Below are 24756 nucleotides of genomic sequence, written 5' to 3' on the forward strand. Positions count from 1 at the left end.
ACAATTATATTGGGGAAATAAATGATTATATAAAGTTTTATTTTAATGTCGATCGTTTCACTGTTTATTTGGTCAAATTATTTAAACAATGAGTGAATTACTTATGATAATGGCGTGCTGGTGAATGACAGTGCGACAGTCCACCCACCCATCCACACACACATCCATCTGTACGCACACTTCCATGCATACACACACACACATCCACCTGCACGCAGACATACATCCACACACACATCCATCCACACACACATACCTACACACTTACATCCACACATCCACAGATACACGTTTGACAGGTATACACAGACACACACACAAACTACAGATACTCAAACAATGCAACACTTTTAGGGTTATTTTAGGTTAAAGGTAATAGTCCTCATTTGCAAAGGCACCATCTCTAACAAATATAGGCTCATTGTAGGTTAAAATGAATACCCATCGAGTAAACATCAGAGCATTCGATTCTTGGTCAGGGTGTGACATTTACATCAGAAATAAGACAGGTCTCCTACAGGACTGTTCCCCAGCCTGGAACTGCCCCTGTCCCACTATGGCCGTGACCCCCGCTCTGCACACTGACAGTCAGAGGGGTTCAGTAAAGGGAGGAACCCACAAGAACTGCCCTCACCCATTAATTAGGCTGATTCAGGAGCAGGACCTCTGCGACAGTGTCATTAAAAAAACTCACTATATTCATCATATTATTTTTATATAATATAATTATACTTAATTATATATGATTAGTCATATATATATATATATATATATATATAGGCATTGGCCACTAGATGACGCTTACTTTCCCGATCTCATTTTCTAATTAGTTTAATTAATTAATGTGCAACTTTTGGCACTGACGAGTTATGAAATCCTTCTCAATTATATTTCATCTAAATCTGTGGAAAATTTCATGTAGTTCCGTGATGTGGGTCACGAAAATCGATTTCTAGACACATTTTTGTTGCTCGACCTACAGCCTAAATGTACAAAGAATATACATTGTTGCAGTACCTGTACAGAGAAAATATTTGGTTTGTTCTAACAAAAGCATCAGACCTAAATTAGTAATTTTGTTGTACAGACTTTAATAAATCTTCAATTATTTTTACTTCATTTCAGAATTTAATCATATGGAAATTTCTAAACTCTGCAACATTACATCCTCATATTCCTTCTTCCCCATTTTCTATAATCAGCTTAAAATATTTCCAACAGTACAACATACACTTAAGAGTTCTCACAATATTACAATGAGACATGGAAATATTATATTGATTCACAAGTTCCAAAAGCAAAATACTGATTTGCGGGAAACTTTAAGATAGAAAATGCTAAAATATTGGGGAGGAAATGTTATCACGCTGAAGCAAACTGTTTTCTCTCTGCACACTTTCCACCCGAACTAAACAACTCCAGCACTGCCTCAGATTAAATTAGTTGGAAACATACTTCATCCTTCCACTAGATAAGCGGGATGGATTTTTCTAAGCTTATCATTAAAAGATAAGAAATACATACTTGTCACTGTAATTAATTTAATTTTGAAACGCCTTACATTTATTTTATGTTATGAATTGCTAAATGTTTATTGTGCTGTACTTCACATAAAAAGAACAGCTTTAACCATTTAACAGGCGACTAAAATATTGCTGAGAGATACGTTTTAAGCAGCATTCTAAAGGGTAAAAGAGGGCACTGCTTTAAGGTACATATGCAGGTAACTTACATATCCTACATCAGGTCTGTAACAGGTGTATGCTCCTAGAATGCTGTGCAGTATATCATAATAAGGACCTCCCTGTGGAAATAGTAGATAACAGTTTTGTCCAGTGTAATACAGAAGCACTACAAATCTAATTCTACATTACTTTTTAACATGACTACCATGAAGGCAAAAGCAGTACACTATTACAGTGAAGCTACTACAACATGTAGAAATGTAGACCGTTTATAAAAAAAAATGTTGCATAGCATCATCAGTGCACTGATGTTGCACTGTGAGAAGAGATCATCGTACGTTTTAATGAACTTGTAAAGAGCTGAACAATAGTGCACAAAACGTTGATGTTTCTCAATTTAATGCAGAAGTGTACAGATATTGACTATGTATATTTCAAGCTGTATAATAACCTAATTTTAACGCCAAGATTTATATAATTTTGTAATGATGAAAAAGTGGCTTACAATCACATTCATTAACCTTAAAATAAATATATATTTATTAGAGAATTGCATTAATGTAGTATTGTGGACATTTGTTTAGCTTACATATTGTTATTGTTACGTGTACTGAGGTGCAGTGAAAAGCTTTTGTTCCGTGCGAACAAGTTAGTGGAAAGACAATACATGATTACAATCGAGCCATTCACAGTGTACAGATACACAAAGGAATAATATTTACTGCAAGATGAAGCCAGTAAAGTCCAATCAAAGATAATCAGAGGGTCACCTATGAGGTAGATAGTAGTCCAGGACTGCTCCCTGGTTGTGGTAGGATGGTTCAGATGCCTGATAACAGCTGGGAAGAAACTGTCTCCGAATGTGGAGGTGTGGGTTTTCACACTTCTAGACCTTTGCCCAATAGGAGAAGGGGAGAAGGGGGAGTGGCTGGGTCCGATTCGTCCTTTATTATGCTGCATTTGTGTCTTCATCTCAAAAAACTAAATTTGGAAATGACTAAGTTTTGAGATGTGCACTCATTAAAAAAATGTTCAACTAGTTAACATCCTGATCCATTTTCAGTACGTTAATAGTTTAGTCATGGTAATGATTAGCTACAAAGATTTCCAGAGCCAGTAGTTATACACAATTGAATATATATATATTTATAAAATCATCCCAATAGATTTTTAGCTTCTAGTGCAGGAAATAATTTCTCAGTTCCATGCTTACCTGCTGAAAAATGCAAAAGTTAGGAAATGTACGAGAAATGTCCAATTTTATGAGCTCTAGACTGGCTTCCCTGTCTGCTGCAGATAATCCTTGATCTGGAAAGTATAAGATATACATTCCTCAATAGATTATAGTAAATAGTTACAGGCACAGGGACAGCAGATGCTGAAACCCTGTGGAGAACACAAAGTGCTGGAGCAAATCAGGGTGTATCTCTGGAGAACATGGATCAGGGACGTTTTGGATCAAGGATCCTTCTTCAGACCCCAATAAATGATTAGGAAGGAACAGCAGATGCTGGTTTAAGCCAAAGATAGACACAAAATGCTGGAGTAACTTTGATTGAGTGATGATTCAGGTCGAAACCCTTCTTCAGATGCTGCCTGTCCCGCAGAATTATTCCAGCATTTTGTGTCTATACCAATAAATGGTTACTTTGTTTAATTTGTGTTGCTGGAAACGAGAACCTTAAGTAAGCAAATATCGAATTCTTAGCAATACCTGGAAGAATGCAATTTTCTTCATGCCATTCGACGACTTCATACCACATTTCTCAAAAATAAATAAAACACAGCTTGACAATAACCAATTTGATTTTTGTTAACCTTGAGGGTTGTATTAGTTTGTTTTTGTTAAGTGAAGGAAGCACAGGGTAAGGTTTATAATCAATCAATGATTGTGCCCGGACATCAAATCCAAGCAAATCTGCAGGCCATAAATCCGATATGATATGGTTAAATGCAAAAGAAAACTCATGTTAGTTCTACTCAAAACTCTCTATTAGTACCAAGCTAACATTTCAAAATAAGTACCTTCATTGTCTATGTCCGAGTGTGCTGTACTGAGAGATCTGCATTTGTCTTTAGCTCGCGACAAGCAAATTTCATATAGTTCTGAAAGACAACATTTGAAAAGTAAATTTCTAATACATCATAATAATAAGTAACAAAAATAAAATTCAAAGTGCATCAGTTTTTAGTGCAACAATTTTAGTCAAGTAAAATGAAGCATGTCACTTTCAAATATCTTACGAAGATTTATCTTATACTAGACTAAGTGGGACCCGTTGGGTCCCAGCATCACACAGGAGGGCTGGTCATCCAACGCAATATTCCACCTCTCCACCAATTCTAATATTGGTGGGCAGTTAGGGGGGGGGGGGGCTTTCTGGAGCGCTAGTATGGGTGTTGTGGGCTGAAGGGACTGGTTTCCAGAGGGCTAGTATGCAAATTGTGCGCCAAATGGATTCTTGGGCCGGCGTCTCAGTCAATCAAGCCTGTTGTGCTGGCAACTCACTCACGGCTGGTGGGCTGGTAGTTGACTCACGGCTAATCCTTGAAATTCTATTTCAAGCAGGGTATAAGGCCACCAAATTCAAGTACAGTTGCTTACCACTTCTAGCAGGGTGCAAGGCCACCAAATTCAAGTGCAGTTTCATACCATTTGAAGTAGGGTGCAAAGCCACTAAAGACAGCGAGTCGTGACCTCTCCCTCCTCCATCTTGCAGAGACTGAGCCACACCCACATTTCCGGATTTTATAACCCCTCCCCCCCCCCCACCGGAAAAGGTGTGGCTTTCATGGAGTGATTGACAGGAGAGAGATTCTCAACATTTAAAAAAAAACTAATAACACTTTTATTTTTCATTGATGGGAAGAATTCTCTGCACCTGCTCAGCGGAGGGGGACTGAGTAAGATGGCCAAAAATCACAGCCGTATGTGGTAGCGTTTTATCTAAAATCAATATACAGTGCAAACAGGAAGTAAGTGCATCTACAGTGGTGCCTTTTAACTTCAAGCCAAAGCACCCAAGCCACCATTTGCAGTAAGTAATGCATTTCAACTTCATGCCACCATTTGCAGTAAGTGGTGTCTTTCAACTTCAAGCCACACCCAAGCCATAATTTGCAGGAAGTAGTGCCTTTCAACTTCAAAGCTCCCAAGCCACCATTTGCAGTAAGTAGTGCCTTTCAACTTCATGCCACCATTTGCAGTAAGTAATGCCTTTCAACTTCAAGCCATTGCATCCAAGCCACCATTTGCAGTAAGTAGTGGCTTTCAACTTCAAGCCACACCCAAGCCATCATTTGCAGGAAGTAGTGCCTTTCAACTTCAAAGCTCCCAAGCCGCCATTTGCAGTAAGTAGTGCATTTCAACTTCATGCCACCATTTGCAGTAAGTAGTGCCTTTCAACTTCATGCTGCCATTAGCAGTAAATAGTGCCTTTCAACTTCAAGCCAATGCGCCCAAGCCACCATTTGCAGTAAGTAGTGCCTGTCAACCTCATGCCACCATTTGCAGTAAGTAGTGCCTTTCAACTTCAAGCCAAAGCACCCAAGCCACCATTTGCAGTAAGTAGTGTCTTTCAACTTCAAGCCACAATTTGCAGTAATAGTGCCTTTTGTACTTCAAGCCAAAGCTCCCAAGCCACCATTTGCAGTAAGTAGTGCCTTTCAACTTCAAACCAAAGCTCCCAAGCCACCACTTGCAGTAAGTAATGCCTTTCAACTTCAAGCCACAATTTGCAGTAAGTAGTGCCTTTCAACCAAGCCAATGCACCCACGCCCCCATTTGCAGTAAGTAATGCATTTTAACTTCAAGCCATTGCACCCAAGCCACCATCTGCAGTAAGTAGTGCCTTTCAACTTCAAGCCACACCCAAGCCACCACTTGCAGTAATAGTGCCTTTCAACTTCAAGCCAAAGCTCCCAAGCCTCCATTTGCAGTAAGTAGTGCCTTTCAACTTCATGCCACCATTTGTAGTAAGTGATGTCTTTCAACTTCAAGCCACACCCAAGCCATCATTTGCAGTAAGAGGTGTCTTTCAACTTCAAAGCTCCCAAGCCACACCCAAACCATCATTTGCAGTAAGTAGTGCCTTTCAACTTCAAAGCTCCCAGGCCACCATTTGCAGTAAGTGGTGTCTTTCAACTTCAAGCCACACCCAAGCCATCATTTGCAGTACTTCTTCTTCTTCTTCTATTTAGTTTTGTTTGGCGGTTGGCAAACAACTTTTTAGTGCATTACCGCCACCAACTGGTATGGAGTGTGGATGAAATAACATTATAACTTATATACTAATAACCTATATCTTTCCGAACAAATTGGTTACCCTGAGAAAAAGCAATAGGATTTGATAGCACTTATATGAATTCTTTTGTAAAATATCTATTAAATCAAATTGTACTTTTTCTTTTCTGAATCGTTCACTCATTTGTCTTCTTTCTTCCTCATACCTCTCACAATGTATAATGACATGCTCTATTGTCTCTTCTTGCCCACAGTATTCACATCTGCCTGTATTATGCTTGCCTATTATAAAAAGTGTACTGTTCACACCAGTGTGTCCAAATCTGATTCTTGAAATTACTGTCTCCTCTTTTCTGTTTTTTCCTGCACATCTCATTTCTCCCACTTTCCTCTGGACTCTGTAGAACCACCGTCCTTTCCGCTCTTCCTCCCATTGCTTTTGCCATCTTTCCTTCAGTCTTTGCTTCAGTCTTTGATTTCAGTTTTACCCATGTTAATACTTAAATCAATCTTACTTCTTTTTGTTACCTCTTTTGCTACCTTATCTGCCATTTTGTTTCCTCTCATGCCAATGTGTGCTGGTACCCATAATAATATGACTGTAAGCCCCATCATTTGAATTCTGAATAGTGTGTGTTGTATTTCAATCAAAATGTCTGGTCTACTGTCTGAATGGCTGTGCTGTAAACTCTTTATTGCTAAACTTGAATCTGAACAAATAACTGTCCTTAAAGGCCTGGTATCCTCGACCCACTGTACCGCTAACAATATTGCAATCATTTCACCTGTGTATACTGAGACTTCATCAATTCCCACGCCCTGCCCTACCAAGCTTCCAACCTCATCGTTCCCCAGCCCCGCACGGCCCATTTTTACCTTCTCCCCAAAATCCACAAACCCGGCTCTCCCGGCAGACCCATTGTCTCTGCTTGTTCGTGCCCCACCGAACTCATCTCCACATACCTTGACTCCATACTATCCCCCTTGGTCAAATCCCTTCCAACCTATGTTCTAGACACCTCAGACACTCTCCGCCGCCTTCGCGCATTCCACTCTCTAGGCCCTCACCCCCTCATCTTCACCATGGATGTCCAGTCACTCTACACCTCCATCCCCCACCAGGATGGCCTCAAAGCCCTCTGGTTCTTCCTCGACCAGAGGAGCAACCTATACCCAGCCACTGACACTCTCCTCCGCCTAGCGGAGTTGGTCCTCACCCTCAACAACTTTACGTTTGACTCCTCCCATTTCCTCCAATCACAAGGCGTAGCTATGGGCACACGCATGGGCCCCAGCTACGCCTGCCTCTTTGTCGGGTACGTTGAACAATCCTTGTTCAATACGTACCAGGGCCCCATCCCCGACCTCTACCTCCGTTACATTGACGACTGCTTTGGGGCCACCTCCTGCACCCACACACAACTGACTGACTTCATCCACTTCACCACCAACTTCCATCCGGCACTCCAATACACCTGGACCATTTCCGACACTTCCCTACCATTCCTTGACCTCACCATCTACATCGCAGGGGACAGACTTCTGACCGACACACTACAAACCAACTGACTCACATGGCTATCTGGACTACACGTCTTCCCACCCTGCCCCCTGTAAAGACTCCATCCCCTACTCCCAATTCCTCCGCATACGCCGCATCTGCTCCCAGGATGAGACGTTCCACACCAGGGCATCGGAAATGTCCTTGTTCTTCAGGGAACGGGGATTCCCCTCCGCCACCATAGATGAGGATCGCACCAGGGTCTCATCCATACCCCGCAACACTGCTCTCTCTCCCCATCCCCGCACTCGCAACAAGGGCAGAGTCCCCCTAGTCCTCACCTTTCACCCCACCAGCCGGCAAATACAACAAATAATCCTCCGCCATTTCCGCCACCTCCAACGTGACCCCACCACTCGCCACATCTTCCCATCTCCCCCTATGTCTGCCTTCCGCAAAGACCGCTCCCTCCGCAACTCCCTTGTCAATTCTTCCCTTCCCTCCCGTACCACCCCCTCCCCGGGCACTTTCCGTTGCAACCGCAAGAAATGCAACACCTGGAGCGCTAGTATGAACCATTTTAGAACCAATAGACATTTTTTTGCAAGCTTTAGAACCAATAGACATTTTTTGCAAGCTTTAGAACCAATAGTCATTTTTTTTGCAAGCTTTAGAACCAATAGACATTTTTTGCAAGCTTTAGAACCAAGACACTTTTTGTATGCTTTAGAACCAATAGACACTTTTTGCAAGCTTTAGAACCAATAGACACTTTTTGCATGCTTTAGAACCAATAGACACTTTTTGCATGCTTTAGAACCAATAGACATTTTTTTTGTAACCTTTAGAACCAATAGACATTTTTTTTGCAAGCTTTAGAACCAATCGACATTTTTTTTGCCAGCTTTAGAACCAATACACTTTTTTTGCAAGCTTTAGAACCAATAGACACTTTTTTTGCAAGCTTTAGAACCAATAGACATTTTTTTGCAAGCTTTAGAACCAATAGACATTTTTTTGCAAGCTTTAGAACCAATAGAGACACTTTTTGCAAGCTTTAGAACCAATAGAGACACTTTTTGCAAGCTTTAGAACCAATAGACAATTTTTTGCAAGATTTAGAACCAATAGACATTTTTTTGCAAGCTTTAGAACCAATAGACACTTTTTTTGCCAGCTTTAGAACCAATACACTTTTTTTGCAAGGTTTAGAACCAATAGACACTTTTTTTGCAAGCTTTAGAACCAATAGACATTTTTTTTGCAAGCTTTAGAACCAATAGACATTTTTTTGCAAGCTTTAGAACCAATAGACACTTTTTTTGCAAGCTTTAGAACCAATAGACACATTCTGCAAGCATTTTAGAACCACTAAGGGCACTTACATTTGAGTAGACATGTGTTCAGTGTTATTCACAGCTCAGAGAAACGTGACCCTCTGCCTTCCTCCATCTTGAAGAGTGAGTGAGGCACACCACTTCCTGGTTTTATAGTCCCTCCCCCATGCCGCCAGCGGGGGCAGCAGAGAGAATGGGGAATTTTGTAAAAACATTAATATCTCTGTCATTTTTAATCGACGGGAAATATCCTCGGCACACATGCGGCAGAGGGGGGCTCTGAGCGAGGTGGCCAAAAAATAACGGCCGTAGGTGGCGGCGTTCTCTCAGAAATCGCAGCACAGATGGCCAAACCCGGTCAAGAACAGACTTTTAGTAATATATATAAGAAGATAGATTACATTGATCCAATTTTGTTCCTGCATAGGTTCTTATCTCACAAGTTCACCACCATTAGGAATAGATGTTTGTAGAACAGAAAGTTAACATAAATTGACAGCACCAGAGATACTTTTTGAGGAGTAATCAGGTGGTTAATAAAAGGTTATAAAAAAACAGTACGTCAAACTTTCAGACAATATTACTTTCAAACAATATTAGTCAAGGCAGTATAGCCTAGATCTTAGCTTGAAAGTGTGATGGACAATGTAATTTGTACAATGCAATTTCAAAAGCAAGAGAGAAATTTGATACATTTTGCAATAAAAGGCAGACAAATATCACAGTTACATTAAAAAGATATCACAAGGCAAGCTAATCCATTGTAGCATCGGAAAATTTCTCAACAATCCATCACAATTTTTAATCCAAACAAGGAGATAAACATAACCTAGCAAACAATATAGCCATTAAATAAGCACAGAAAGATGACAGAAATTTTGCAGCAATTAGGGTAACCATGATATGGTATTTATAGTAAAGACACCCGTACAAGACGTTTGGGATGGGAAAGAAATTAGGTTAGTAAACTCCTGGATTTGACTGCACTTACCTAAAATATTCGGTACAAAATTCACCTCCTTCCACTTATTTCCATTTTGTTTTTAAACGTACCAGTTGCCAATTTGAAGCATAGCAAACAAATTTCCAACTTCTGCAATACTTCTAATTTGTAAAATCATTGAAGCTGGTTAGCTATAGGGACTTACCGTGAGTTATGTTTAAATCATTTCCTATTGCCAAGCACCACACCTTCCCTCTTACACTTGGAGGAATTCCTTGCCACCAGAGATCGCGAACTTTACGAGAATTGCACCTTCACAGTTATAGACAATAAAAGTATGTAACTATAAAAACACATACCAGATGTATTAATTTAAAAAGCTCACTAGGATAAAATTAATATATTTTAATAAAAATCAACGCATTTTACCAAATGCTAATGCTTTCTGCAATCCAAATAATTTGTATTGTTACAGGGAAATCCAGAATGGCAGATCGAAGAACGCCATATGCTAAATTTTAAATAAATACTGAAAATGCTGGTAAAATTGAAGTCAAACAGCATCCATGCAATGAGAGAACAAAAAAACAAAAACAATATTTGAAGTAGATGACCCTTAATCAAAACTGGAAAAGTGAGTAAACATGTGTTTTAAAATACAAAAGGTGTGGGAAGGATGGAGAGAGTGCAAATTCAAACTATCAACCTTTACTTTAAATTCCAATAGTGGGAAACACACTTGTTAGCTCACTTTTCTGATTTTGACATAGGATCATTGACCTAAAAAGTCAAGTGTCTCTCAACGTGATTGCTGTCAAATTTAATATACTATACTCATGAAGAAATTTGTACTTTACATGTTCTTTGCCTCTCACATTGGGCTGCACTTTCAATTCTTTCTACAAAGTAACAAACCCCTCAATGCCTATGCTTAGAAATCAGTCTCCTCAAACTCGTTCCGGGATTCGGCCTGAATAGCCATTGATGAAAACTCCACAGGTTCACCACCAACTCAGTGAAGACATTTCTCATCTCAGCACTAAATCTCTTGCCCTGTAAATCTTTGATCAGTGACCCCTTGTCCCAGACACCCAGTCATGGTGGCTTTCAAATTTGTTGAGGATCACATACGGCTCATTTTACCGTCTTACACTGAACCAAACACCACTAATTTCCCAGTCTCACACATGCAGAATGGTCAAATGCAGCCATTGAGGCACCTGTCGATAGCTTAATTCATTCAGACAGCGGGCAAAACTCATGATAAAGAAATGAACATCCAGCGGCTTGTGCATTGCTGATATCATCATTATCGCGTGATAGTAAATACTTTGCAGAAAATCCCACAGCCAATATGTATTACATCAGTCCAATACAATGAGCTTAGAAAATAAAAACAAAAAAGTGCCTTTATATAAGGTAGTATTGTTTTGTTTCTCTCACTCACATAGTCTCCCAGTTGGGTAGGACTTCATTGTTCCAAGTCATCACAGCATTACCAATGCTTTCCTCCAGTTTACACCTGTCTTCCAATAGCTTCCTTCGTCTCTGGGCATCTTTTTGTTCTACAATGAAACACACCCACCCAAGTTGAATGTGAACTTGTGTGATTTTAAGTTGTGACTTTCTTAATGCTCAGATGAAGTAATGCTCCATGTTTGTATCTCCCTGCATTTTGCTCTTCCCCTCCAATTCAAACCTCACCACCAATAACGTTTGATCCTGACCTCAGGAGCTGTCGGTGTGGAGATTGCACCACACCAGTCTGCGTGACTGCATAAGATTCCTCTGGATGCTTTGGTTTCACCCACATCCCAAAGACGTGCGAGCATGTAGGTTAATTGGCCTCCGCAACATGCCCAGTGTGATGGGGGTGATGAGAAAGTGGGATAACATAGATCCAGCGTTAACGGGTGATCCATGGTCGGCATGGACTTGGTGGGTCGAGGGGCCCGTTTCCAGGTTGTATCTCCAAACTAAACAAGACCCACAAAACTATATTTTTATTTCATAAATATTGTCTACCATATACAATACCATACGTTAAAATTCCAAATAATAATGTGGTAACCTCGTCTTTTCACTTGAGCCACCATCTCCGCATACTGCTGCCTATGTTTCTGAGCTTCTTCAGCTGGTTTTGCTGGGAGATTTCTGAAAAGAAATTGAAGGATTAGTTACTCAAGCCTGTCAATTTTCTCATTTTGGGCCACTCAAAACTACTAAATAGTTCAACACAATGAATCTTTCTCAGTCCAAAAAACCTGTAAAATGGTACAACCAATTCAGCAAATGATGGTCATTTGAACATTCTGCAGCACACAAAATTGCTCTTTAAATGCAATACTCCTGTAACATTCTCAAGACGAATTTTATAGGTTATGCAGGAGTGAATGTGGTGACAGTGATCATGAAAGTTGTTACACAACTAAAATGAAATTAAAAATTAGCAGCTTAGGAAATTCAATGACTTGTAAGCGATGCAGTCAAACAATTAATGAAATAATTTGATGAGGTGAAGGGATAATAACTAAAGGATAGTGATCACCAAATACAGCTGTACTAAAGAAGAGAAAAAGATTTGCCTTTATCAACCACTTTATCAAGTACTGGAGCAACTCAGCGGGTCAGGCAGCATCCCTGAACAACATGGATAGGTGACGTTTTGGGACCGGATTCTTCTCCGGACAGATAAGTAACCCTCTGAGTTACTCCAGCTCTGCGAGTCTTTCTTCATAAAAATCGGAAATAAATACACAAAATGCTGGATACACTCAGCTCAGGCTATATTAAAGTGAGAGAAAATGTCCTGTTATTCTCAGCATTTGTTTTCTTTATGCTGTTGATGAATTTGTGCAGTAATGTGGTAAATATGACAATGCCATAATACAGCATACTTTCACAAACAGAGAAGTGATAGTTACCTACATTTCTTATGCTGTTGAAGGAAATATTGGTTAGGGAACCAGGGCAACTTTCTTATTCTTTTAAAATATCTCAGAATATTTGACATCCACTTGGGACAGTTGAAAGGACCTTAATCTCACATCGCATCTGAAACGTGGCAATCTAGGGCCTGTCCCACTATGCAATTTTTTTGGCGACTTGCTGCACCTGTCATAGTCGCAGCAGGTCGCTCAAAATTTTCAAAATGTTGAAAATCCTGCGGCGACCAGAAAAAGGTACGACTCTTTGGGCAACTGCTCACGACCAAACAGGCGTCACCCCGCAACATGTCGCCAAAAAAATGGCGAAGTGGGACAGGCCCTAAACATCCCTTTGTCCTGTACGAATAGAATCTACCAAGACTTTTAAATTGTGATGATCTCCTGCATGAGACTCGAACAAGCAACCTTCTGAAGCCAGTGAGCCAGAGTTGAAGTTTGTTAAATGAAGCATGCAATGCTCATTTCCTCACACAAGAGTAAAATATTGCAGATGGTGGAAATCGGAAATAAATACACAAAATGCTGGATACACTCAGCTCAGGCTATATTAAAGTGAGAGAAAATTGGTTAATATTTCAGGTTGATGATTTAAAATAAAAAAATCAGAACCAGGCCAGCAATTCCCATCTTGCATAGTGGACTGCTGCTCTTATCTTCAGATTTCCCAATCAATCTGGAGTTTTCCCCAACCTCTCACCCACTCTACATCTTACCAGAATTTCTGGCATGACACTGACTACCTAGCCCAATATATCCATTACATCTGTTCTAATTTATCTTGTAAACCTTCATCCTATTCACATTGGGCCATTGTTATTAAACCTGTAGACAAAGGTAGCATTATTGGTGAACCAACCTGCATTTTGTTAAGGGTAATTGGCAGCTCTGCACAATCTCCTCATATCTCCACAGGAACCGAATGCCACACCACTGCTCTCCGGTCACTCGCCACATCGATCTTTTCCCTCAATCCTCTGCTTCCCAGCTGCATGGACCCCACTTCCACCCACTCCCCAGGACCCAGAAGCTGGATTTCCCAGGGAGATATGGCCTATACTAGTCCCACACAATTCATTTTACACTTAACATAACTATTGCAACGAGACCTGGGTGTCATGGTACACCAGTCATTGAAAGTAGGCATCAGGTGCAGCAGGCAGTGAAGAAGCTAAAGGATTTGAGTGTAGGAGCAGGGAGGTTCTACTGCAGTTGTACAGGGTCTTGGTGAGACCACACCTGGAGTATTGCGTACAGTTTTGGTCTCCTAATCTGAGGAAAGACATTCTTGCCATAGAGGGAGTGCAGAGAAGGTTCACCAGATTGATTCCTGGGATGTCAGGACTTTCATATAAAGAAAGACTGGATAGACTCAGCTTGTACTCGCTAGAATTTAGAAGATTAAGGGGGGATCTTATAGAAACGTACAAAATTCTTAAGGGGTTGGACAGGCTAGATGCAGGACGATTGTTCCCAATGTTGGGGGAAGTCCAGAACAAGGGGGTCACAGTTTAAGGATAAGGGGGAAGTCTTTTAGGACCGAGATGAGAAAATCATTTTTCACACAGAGAGTGGTGAATCTGTGGAATTCTCTGCCACAGAAGGTAGTTGAGGCCAGTTCATTGGGTATATTTAAGAGGGAGTTAGATGTGGCCCTTGTGGCTAAAGGGATCAGGGGGTATGGAGAGAAGGCAGGTACAGGATACTGAGTTGGATGATCAGCCATGATTATATTGAATGGCTGTGCAGGCTCGAAGGGCCGAATGGCCTACTACTGCACCTATTTTCTATGTTTCAATCATTGTTTTTCCTTATCCAATGTCTTTCCACCTCCATCCAAACAATTAAACTACTGCCTGCTGCTACTTTAGGGCCCGAGCCCCAACCATCAGTACAAAAAAAAAATCAGATTAATGTGTTAGTTTTTCCTCTTTCCAGAATCTTCAATTCACCTGATGGATATTTCCAGCATGTTTCTTGATTTTGTTTTATTCCAGCTTACATGCTCTGATATTAACCATTAGCAATCCCTCCCTGAACCTTTGACCAGCCCATTTAATTGCTCTCGAGATTCCCCAAATAATTTTATGGCAATAATTACTTTTAAATTCTTGACATGAATTATATTCATGAATATAGACACAAGATCCATGTTCATAATGAAAAATAATGACACCTTTGGATGTTGGTTGAACAAGGCAACAATCTAGGACTTTATTTTACATCTCTCAAAATCAACCGAACAATCAAACTTCTTCAATTGTGAACCCTCAAAATGGCAATTTATGTTCAATTTATAAAGTAACCATTTCCCCATCCTCTTCTCCTCTTCCCCATCCTTCAAATCTTCAAAATGTTTCTTTCCAGCAACCACAATGCCTGATACACTTTCGATCACCTGCATATCTTCCATATCCTTTCCAAATTTAGACAGAAGCCATTGTAGAATTAGTCTGAACCCATTCCAGTAGATTCAGGCAATCGTTTAAAGCCATTCACAAATATTTCCTCTTTGATATTTGATGCTGCTCAAGTAATTTAGCAAAAGCTTAGGAATATACCATGGTTTTAACAACCAGAAAAACATATTTTCCAACTTAAGCCAGCTATTTTGCTTGCAGGACCGTTTTGAAAGAGAAACGTTAATACATTTTTCATTGCACTGCACATTTCTATGCATCTTTCAGAGAAAATTCAAAAACGTATGACCCAAGTAATTATAAATAATCCAACATAAGTGGGTTACATAACTTGTGTAAATAAGGCTGGATGCAAGAAACAAAGGGTTATAAAGTTACATCAATATAACTTTAGTGCTGCTCACACAATTCTCCTCACACCATCCCACTTCTTTCCAAATGCATTCTTCACATAGTTGTGGGATCTCAACTGCCATTCAAACGTTAGCTAACGTTGCACACACCAGACATCAAATTTATTGTTTTATCGATCATAATTGCATATACTATTTACTCTACGAGCTTCATGGGAACAAGGAATTTCAATGCACCCTGGTGTATATGATAATAAACTCGTCTGAACCTGAATTTGAACTGCTCTTATTCTGCATGGATCAGTGCCATCTAAGCCACAATTTACCCATCAAGTTACTTAGAATAAAGTGATGGGGAACAGGCCTGCATAATTATCACATGCATTTTCCTTACATCTACTGTTAACATTTTTGAGCCCCAATGACATAGACTTCCACTGGAAACTAACAAAATTGAATGAATGAATTGAAAGACACAGCATGGTAACAGGCCCTCCTGCCCACTGAGTCTACGCTGGCCATCGATCATCCGTTCTCAAAAGTTCTATGTTATCCTGCTTTACAGTATTTTTGATGTATTACAGAATCAGAGAACAGCTATAGCACAGGGGATAGCTATTTAGCCCACTGTGTCCAAGTCAGTTCTCTTTGAGAGCAACTCAGGACTTCCATCCAACCAGCTATTTGCTCGCAAAGAGAGGCAAATCTATAACCTTGTAAGTTTTTCTTCACAAATTATTTATCCAATCCTTTAAGGCCACAATGGAACTTACTCCCACTACATCTGCAGATAGCACGTTCCAGATTCCAAGCGCACACAACATAGATACAATAGGTGCAGGAGGAGGCCATTTGGCCCTTAGAGCCAGCACCACCATTCAATGTGATCATGGCAGATCATCCACAATCAGTACCCCGTTCCTGCCTTCTCCCCATATCCCTTGATTCCACTAGCCCTAAGAGCTCTATCTAACTCTCTTTTGAATGCATCCAGTGAATCAGCTTCCACTGCCTTCTGAGGAAGAGAATTCCACAAATTCACAACTGTGTGAAAAAGTTTTTCCTCAGCTCAGTTCTAAATGGCCTGCCCCTTATTCTTCAACTGTGGCCCCTGGCTCTGGACTCCAACAGCGGGAACATGTTTCCTGCATGTCCAATCCCTTAATAATTTTATGTTTCTATAAGATCCTTTCTCATCCTTCTAAATTCCAGTGAATAACAATGTGAAAAAAAATCCTCACATCATTCTTTATGTACTTTATGCCCATCTTTTATTTATTTTACATCCATGACCTCAAGACCTTGACCCCCCTCCACGAACCACCTTCCCACTATTTATCATTTCCATTGGTTCCATCAAATCTCCCCTCAGCCCTTTTCACACTAGAATCATGGCTTTACTAATCTATCCTTGTAAGTGTAGTCTCTTATGAATATACTCAGGACATGGGACCATTACAGGTAAACCTATTTTGACCACCCCAACATCCACATACTGGCTTTATATAACCCAAGTTATTGTACTGTTAATGTATTGCAAGTTATTGTTTTGTAGGTTTGTCCATTCAGTCAATAATCACTGTAGAATATAACAAATTAGAGGTGCACTCGTGTAGTTTTAGATTCAGACGCATCCATTTTCTATGGCAGCATAAAAATGTAACTTAATCTCAAGGAACAGCTTTCATCTCACGCCCAAGAAAAAAAAAGCAGATCACTCATGTTTTCCAACTACATTAAAGACAGATTGGTTTTATGTAAATATAAGCTTATACAAAATGTAATTTAGCACAAATCAGAAGATATGAATATTATTTAATTCTAATTATACTTGCCATTAATGTAGAGATGGGAGTTTGCATACTTTAATACTTTATGATGTACAAACTTGCTTATGACAGAAAAGGTTATGGGGTTAAGAAATTAGTTGTTATGCACTTACGCTGGCCTGTCCTCAAGAATAAGGGCTGTTGTGGAGAGAGGTTCGAAGTCTAGATTTTTCCTTACACATTGATTCGGAGAGGGGGACTTCTGAGCTCTCCCACATCCTTCTTCATATTCCTGTAAGAATAGATAATTTACTTGCATTTCCAAAGCTACTGCTAATTAATTTGAAAGACAATGAAACACACACAAGTTCAATTTTTGGCTTCTGCATCCTTACTACTGTCCGGGACTCTTACTGTTGGAAGCTCCTCCCCAAACTTACACATTCCATTGGTTCCTATTAGACAAGGTACATTGAGCACACGAGAGCAATTGAAAGGGCAAAGTCAAACTCAAGATTTTACAATATTGGACTTTTGCTCAACCCTGGACTTTGTTCATTCCACACAATTGGCTGAGTTGCAAAGCATTTGGATTAGCACTTTAATCAGTAGAAACAGGAACCACAGATACTGCTTTATAAAAAGAGACACCATGCAACTCAGCTGGTCAGGCAGCATCCCTAGAGAACATGCATGGGTGATGGCTCAACCCTTCTTCAGGCCGATCGTTGGTAGGGGGGTGGGGGGGAGGAGGAGGAGGAGAAGAGGGGGAAGAAAGGAAGAAGGGGCAGGACAAAGCATGAAAGTTCATAGGCGAGCGGGGGGTTTAATAGGCAGTTGGTTGGACAGTCTAAGATCAAAGTAATGAGACAAAGGTTTGAAGATTTGCAAATTATGAAGCAAGAGGAAGGAAGGGGAGTGGAGGGGAGAAATAGGTGTGAGTCCAGGTGGGGGGGTAATGGTGTTAGAGGTTGCCTAAAATTGTAGAATTCAATGTTCATACCGTTGGGTCAAGCTACTTCATATCTTCAATCAGCAAGTTATAGCCAGCTACTGACCAAGTGCTGGTAAATGGGATTAGTTCATCGGTGCTTAATGGACACCATAGACATGCTGGGGCGAAGGGCCTTTTCTATGCTGGAAAACTGATCAGTAATTTACACCCTTTGCAAAGTTACTGCATCAAATGTAGTTTGTTGTACAAGTTAGCATTCGGTGATACCAAATTGTCCGAACAAGAAGTTTCTTCCTCTTATTTTTAATCCATAATCACTTTATCTATTTGTTCTAAATCTAAAATGAATTTAACTTTATTTTCTATCTTCATTCACTATAAATGTATGTTTCTACCCAACAGTGCTCCAAATAACTTATTGAAAGTCATACAGCGTGGAAACGGGTGGATAAATACACAGGAATTTGGCAGTCCATGAGTAACGGGCAAGACTTCAGCAGGCACTGGAATTAACAATTAAGAAAAACAAACACCATGCTCAATGGCTCCATAGAAACATAGAAAATAGGTGCAGGAGTAGGCCATTCGGCCCTTCGAGCCTGCTCCGCCATTCAATATGATCATGGCTGATCATCCAGCTCAGTATCTCATCCCTGCCTTCTCTCCATACCCCCTGATCCCTTTAGCCACAAGGGCCACATCTAACTCCCTCTTAAATATAGCCAATGAACTGGCCTCAACTACCTTCTATGGCAGAGAATTCCACAGATTCACCACTCTTTGTGTAAAAAATGATTTTCTCATCTCGGTCCTAAAAGACTTCCCTTTTATCCTTAAACTGTGACCCCTAGTTCTGGACTTCCCCAACATCGGGAATAATCTTCCTGCATCTAGCCTGTCCAACCCCTGAAGAATTTTGTAAGTTTCTATAAGATCCCCCCTCAATCTTCTAAATTCTAGCGTGTACAAGCCGAGTCTATCCAGTCTTTCTTCATATGAAAGTCCTGCCATCCCAGGAATCAGTCTGGTGAACCTTCTCTGTATTCCCTCTAAGGCAAGAATGTCTTTCCTCAGATTAGGAGACCAAAACTGTACGCAATACTCCAGGTGTGGTCTCACCAAGACCCTGTACAACTGCAGTAGAACCTCCCTGCTCTTATACTCAAATCATTTTGCTATGAATGCTAACATACCATTTGTTTTCTTCACTGCCTGCTGCACCTGCATGCCTACTTTCAATGACTGGTGTACCATGACACCCAGGTCTCGTTGCATCTCCCCTTTTTCTAATCGGCCACCATTCAGATAAAAGTCTACTTTCCTGTTTTGCCACCAAAGTGGATAACCTCACATTTATCCACATTATACTGCATCTGCCATGCATTTGCCCACTCACCCAACCTATCCAAGTCACCTTGCAGCCTCCTAGCATCCTCCTCACAGCTAACACTGCCCCCCAGCTTCGTGTCATCCGCAAACTTGGAGATGTTACATTCAATTCCCTCATCCAGATCATTAATATATATTGTAAATAGCTGGGGTCCCAGCACTGAGCCTTGCGGTACCCCACTAGTTACTGCCTGCCAATCTGAAAAGGACCCGTTTACTCCTACTCTTTGCTTCCTGTCTGCCAGCCAGTTCTCTATCCACATCAATACTGAACCCCCAATACCGTGTGCTTTAAGTTTGCATACTAATCTCTTATGTGGGACCTTGTCGAAAGCCTTCTGAAAGTCCAGATATAACACATCCACTGGTTCTCCCTTATCCACTCTACTAGTTACAACCTCGAAAAATTCTATAAGATTCGTCAGACATGATTTACCTTTCATAAATCCATGCTGACTTTGTCCAATGAATTCACCACTTTCCAAATATGCTGCTACCCCATCTTTAATAACTGACTCCAGAATTTTCCCCACCACCGATGTTAGACTAACTGGTCTGTAATTCCCTGTTTTCTCTCTCCCTCCCTTTTTAAAAAGTGGGGTTACATTAGCTACCCTCCAGCCCTCAGGAACTACTCCAGATTCTAAAGAGTTTTGAAAAATGATCACTAATGCATCCACTATTTCTGCGGCTACTTCCTTAAGCACTCTGGGATGCAACTTATCTGGCCCTGAGGATTTATTGGCCTTTAATCCATTCAATTTACCTAACACCACTTCCCGGCTAACCTGGATTTCACTCAGTTCCTCCATCTCATTTAACCCCCGGTCCCTTGCTATTCCCGGCAGATTATTTATGTCTTCCTTAATGAAGACAGAACCAGAGGGGCTGATAACGATGACTACCAAGCTTGCTTCTGAAGCATATTAACGTGTCTACCAAATATCTCAATGCTATCCTTGGATTCAAGAAAGACCAAAATGGTTGGCAACAGCCTGACTTCTTGCTAAGCTTATGAAGCATGTTTATCAGCAGTGGACCAACATAAACGTTGTAAAGTCAGATTAGATGTTGCAATTTAACAAGCAACAGGAAACAAAATGCAGAAGCAGCAAAAGATGAAACTAAAGAATGAGGCAAAGTTTTTGTAAGCAAAGACAAGAGCAATAGAGTTAGCAGTCTGAATTTTCAAAGGTGATTAAACTTGATGAATACTTAGTTTAAAAGAGAAAAGAAAAAGGGCAGATTTCTTGTTGAGTAGAACATTTAAATTGTGTTATATATTAGCAAAGCAGGTTGCTATTTTGTCAGTATTTGAAGAAAGAGATTCACTACACGAGAATGCAGCACCTCTTTGACCGGATAACACCAGAATGGTAGTGTCACTTTAGCTAGAGTAATGCACCACAGTAAACATACGGAGTGAAATAACAGGTAAAATAATAACAATGGGAGATGCAATGTACAGTAAACAAATTGTGAGATTTATGGACATGTTCAGTGGAGGATTGTTAATGGACAAGAGGAGTGGCTGGAAGACATGGTCTTTTGTCTGATGTTTCGGAGATATAGAGTGGAACTAAACATGACACAATACTTCAATACTTCAGGAAAGCAGCCAACATAATCAATGATATCCCACCCTGAACATTCCTTCTTCACCCTGAAGATACAGAAGCTTGAAAGCGTGTGCCACCAGGCCTCTTCTTCTTCTTCTTGCGTATGGCGTGCACAGCCTAAAGTTGTTGGAAGCCACCAGGCTCAACAACCACATCTTCCCCCGTTATCAGGCTTACAAATAGTTTTTCCACAAGCTTGGGTACTATCTAATTCACCTCTACCCCACTGTAGACATTGAACTTTATCTATGGAACTGATGCGCCACAATGCTGCAAAATATATTTTGCATTCCACATCTGCCCCTTTGCTCTGACTGAAGAAGGGTTTCGGCCCAAAACGTTGCCTATTTCCTTCGCTCCATAGATGCTGCTGCACCTGCTGAGTTTCTCCAGCATTTTTGTGTACCTTTGCTCTGACTGTTGTACTTGAGTTTGACGATTGTATTTATGTTTGGTATATATGATCCGTTTGGATAGCATGGAAAAACAAAGCTTTCCACTGCATCTTTTCACTTGTCACACGAGACATAGGGAGGTTGCACGGCAGCCGAGGTCACGACCCATGACCCGTACTGTTGCCACGCAACGCCTTCTGGAGTACAAGCGGTGAACGTCAGGTAAGCACTTACTATGGCTGACAGCACAGCGGGCCCGTCTTTTGTCCCAGCATCCGGACTCCACGCTGGCTGGTTCCACACTAGCGGACCCCGGGCCGTCTGTTCCCGCGGCTGGGAGGGGGGTGGTGGTCCGTCAGGGTGGGGGGTGGGGTCGGGTGCCGGTGCAGCTCACTCAATGACTCTGGGTGGGCGGAGGGACCAGACTGTCCCCAAATCTGCCGCAGCTGACAGGGATGTTGCCGGGTTATCGTCCCCGTGTGGCCGCTGCCCGGAGCCGCGCCCCCGCTCCATCCGGCCCCGTGTGTGTGCGCGCTGCCGACCCACAGCCCGTGACAGTGCAGCCGCACAGGGGGAGACAGGGCGGAGGGCGGCCGTGGCCGGACAGCGCTGACCCCGGGGGAGAGTGGGGGCTGTCCAGAGGGATGCGCTCCTTCGGCCGCTTACACCTTGGTGCTCGGGTTCAGAGCAAAGATACTACAGCATTTGGTTCAGAGCACTCAGTCACCCTCCAACCCCGGGCAGTCGTGGGCAGGGACTTGCCCTCAATCCGCCGGCAAGCTGCTCTTTCGCAAGTCAGTGAGTAGTAGTGATTTTGGCGGTTTTTATTCACCCCTATTTCCACAATTTTTTACAGCGCAGAAATTTACCATTTTGGCAGTTTTTAACGGGTAAGAACGTACGTTTTGCATGTGTTTTGCATGAAGCTGCCGTGTACTCCAGAAGGATTGAGCTATTTCATGCGTCACACCCTTTGACCTGATGACGTTACGTGCAACCTCCCTATAAACTGAAAAAAAATGCTCTCTTCTGCTGACTTCCAGAGATGCTGTCCGATTGGTTACTGTTACTCCGGCACCTTGTATTTTTTAAATAAATGTTAACGGATCAGAAATTTAGATTCTGTAAATAGGCTTTAACACTATTCCATAGTTTGCATCCTGAATAGTAGTTTAAACATGATAATGTTATTCCTGCTAATAAAATTAAAACAACTTTCCAAACAATGAATTTGAATTTGGCACGATAAAACTGACACAAAGGCAGAGATTCTTCGAGTTTTCAGGAGAATTTCTGAGAACTAACTCCTTGGTTTGTAACTATGCCTACAAATTGTAACGTTGGTCTATTTGGAATGTCTGTTGCAATAGTGCAGTAACAAGTTTAAATTGTATGAACCGTCAATGATATTGAACATTGTTAATTTAATAGATGCCATCACATGATCAAGTTTTCTGAAGATTCTCAGGTTCACATTGAGAAGAATTACAAGTGAAGGCATTCAATTTTCACCACCGCAAATACTCAAGATGTTTATATAAAGTCAAGAGTGTTTAATTGTTGCATGTACTGGGAATGGAATTTTAGAATTTTTAGTTGTTGCAGCCGTTTACAAGCACATTAACACAACACACTAAGTAAATGGACACCAAGTATTGGAAGAACTCAATGGGTCAGGCAGCATCTCTGGAACACATGGGTTGGTGACATTTCGGGTCGGGGCCGACCCAAAATGTCAACTATCCATGTTCTCCAGAGATGCTGCCTGAACCGCTGAGTAAAATTTTATGTAAACCAGCATCTGCAGCTCCTTATTTCAACACAATAAATAAACAATGATACAATAAATTATCAGATACACTGGGTGACTGGACCATAATAGTGCAAGACAAAGTTGGTAGCGCAACCCTTAAAGTCCACTATAGTTTGGTGCTGAGGTTATTCAGGGAAGGTTCAAAAACCTGATGGCTGACAGGAAAAAGCTATTCATGAACCTAGTGGTAACAGTTCTTAGGCTCCTATACCTTCTTGATGGTGGCAGCAAGAGCATAGGCAGGATGGTGTGGGTCTCTGATAATAATAGCTGTCTCCTGTAGGCAGCACTTCCCATAGATCCCTTTGAGGCTGGCAGGTCAGTATCAGTGATGGGCCGGACAATGACCTTCCACTTTCTGCATCCTCCATCGTATGGGCAGAAAAGTAGCAACTAATATTCCATTCCGCAGATATGCCAAGCAAACGAGAGCCGAATGGTATCCTTTGGACCTTCAGTTAGATTATGATTGCACTGCCTTTCTTCATGAACATCTTGTGCTGAATTTTGCCCAGGAAAATAACTGGTTAAGAATTCTGTCAGGAGTGTCTATTTCCCACCTTTTCCAAAGCAATCCCACTATCAACCGTACCCAAGGCGAAGGAATGCCCTGTTGATCTGGAGGAATGCAGCGATAACCACACTCGAGAAATTCAACACCGTCCAGGACATAGCAGTTAAATGGCACTTAAGCCTCCAGCCTCAAGTTATATTTCCTTCACCACCAGAATACAAACTATAACAACAATTTGACAAAGGTTCTCGAGTTACATCTCAAGCCAACCTCTGCAGCCAAGATGGACAAAGAGAGCTGAATTTCACAATGCACCTCTGTTAGTTTACAATCACCAAATTAAAATCCTGAACCTCCCCATCTTCCTCAAGTTGGGAGCAAGTTGACCATAAAAGCTGCAATGATTCAAGCACTTTGGTTATTGATAACAGGTCTGTGTCCAAAACATTGATTATATACACCATGAACATTTCTGAACTAAGAGATGTTATCATCCTCTACTCTTTCTAAAGGCACCCTTCATGCCTACTGCTTTATTTCTTTTAATCAATTGCCTTGGTCTCTAAACATACTTAATCCAGTGCATTTAACCTGTCTAACATATATGATCTCATGAGATTTTTCCATGCAAGCATCCAGGCATTTCCATTGTGCTGGTTACTTCCAGGCATGCTTTATAGAAACTGTATTTAGCCATTTGGTGGCAGGGAATAAAGATTTATGTGACTGGTCTGTTGTACTACAAACAGTTAATTTGCTCAGAAAGTAGAACTAATAGAGACGATGAATGAAACAAATCACGTGAAAATGCCCTCATAAAAACAAGGTGGCTTCTTCATAAGGAATATAGTAAGTGGAAATGGGTTACAAGTAAA

At 41.1% G+C, this 24756-nt stretch overlaps 1 protein-coding gene across 3 annotated transcripts in view; it reads right to left on the reverse strand.

Annotated features, from left to right (window-relative positions):
* Window positions 1-24756, reverse strand: part of tbc1d14 (TBC1 domain family member 14) — a 106572-nt gene that overhangs the window by 19853 nt on the left and 61963 nt on the right. For all 3 annotated transcript variants that reach the window (XM_033020855.1, XM_033020863.1, XM_033020873.1), the window contains 7 exons: window positions 17370-17488; window positions 11781-11863; window positions 11157-11274; window positions 9915-10021; window positions 3711-3791; window positions 2899-2993; window positions 1733-1804 (listed from right to left, as the gene is read on the reverse strand). In XM_033020855.1, coding sequence (XP_032876746.1) covers window positions 1733-1804; window positions 2899-2993; window positions 3711-3791; window positions 9915-10021; window positions 11157-11274; window positions 11781-11863; window positions 17370-17488 — 675 coding nt within the window. The remainder of the gene's footprint in view (window positions 1-1732; window positions 1805-2898; window positions 2994-3710; window positions 3792-9914; window positions 10022-11156; window positions 11275-11780; window positions 11864-17369; window positions 17489-24756) is intronic.

The sequence above is a fragment of the Amblyraja radiata genome, chromosome 1 (genome assembly GCF_010909765.2).
Source record: "Amblyraja radiata isolate CabotCenter1 chromosome 1, sAmbRad1.1.pri, whole genome shotgun sequence".
Classification (NCBI taxonomy): domain Eukaryota; kingdom Metazoa; phylum Chordata; class Chondrichthyes; order Rajiformes; family Rajidae; genus Amblyraja; species Amblyraja radiata.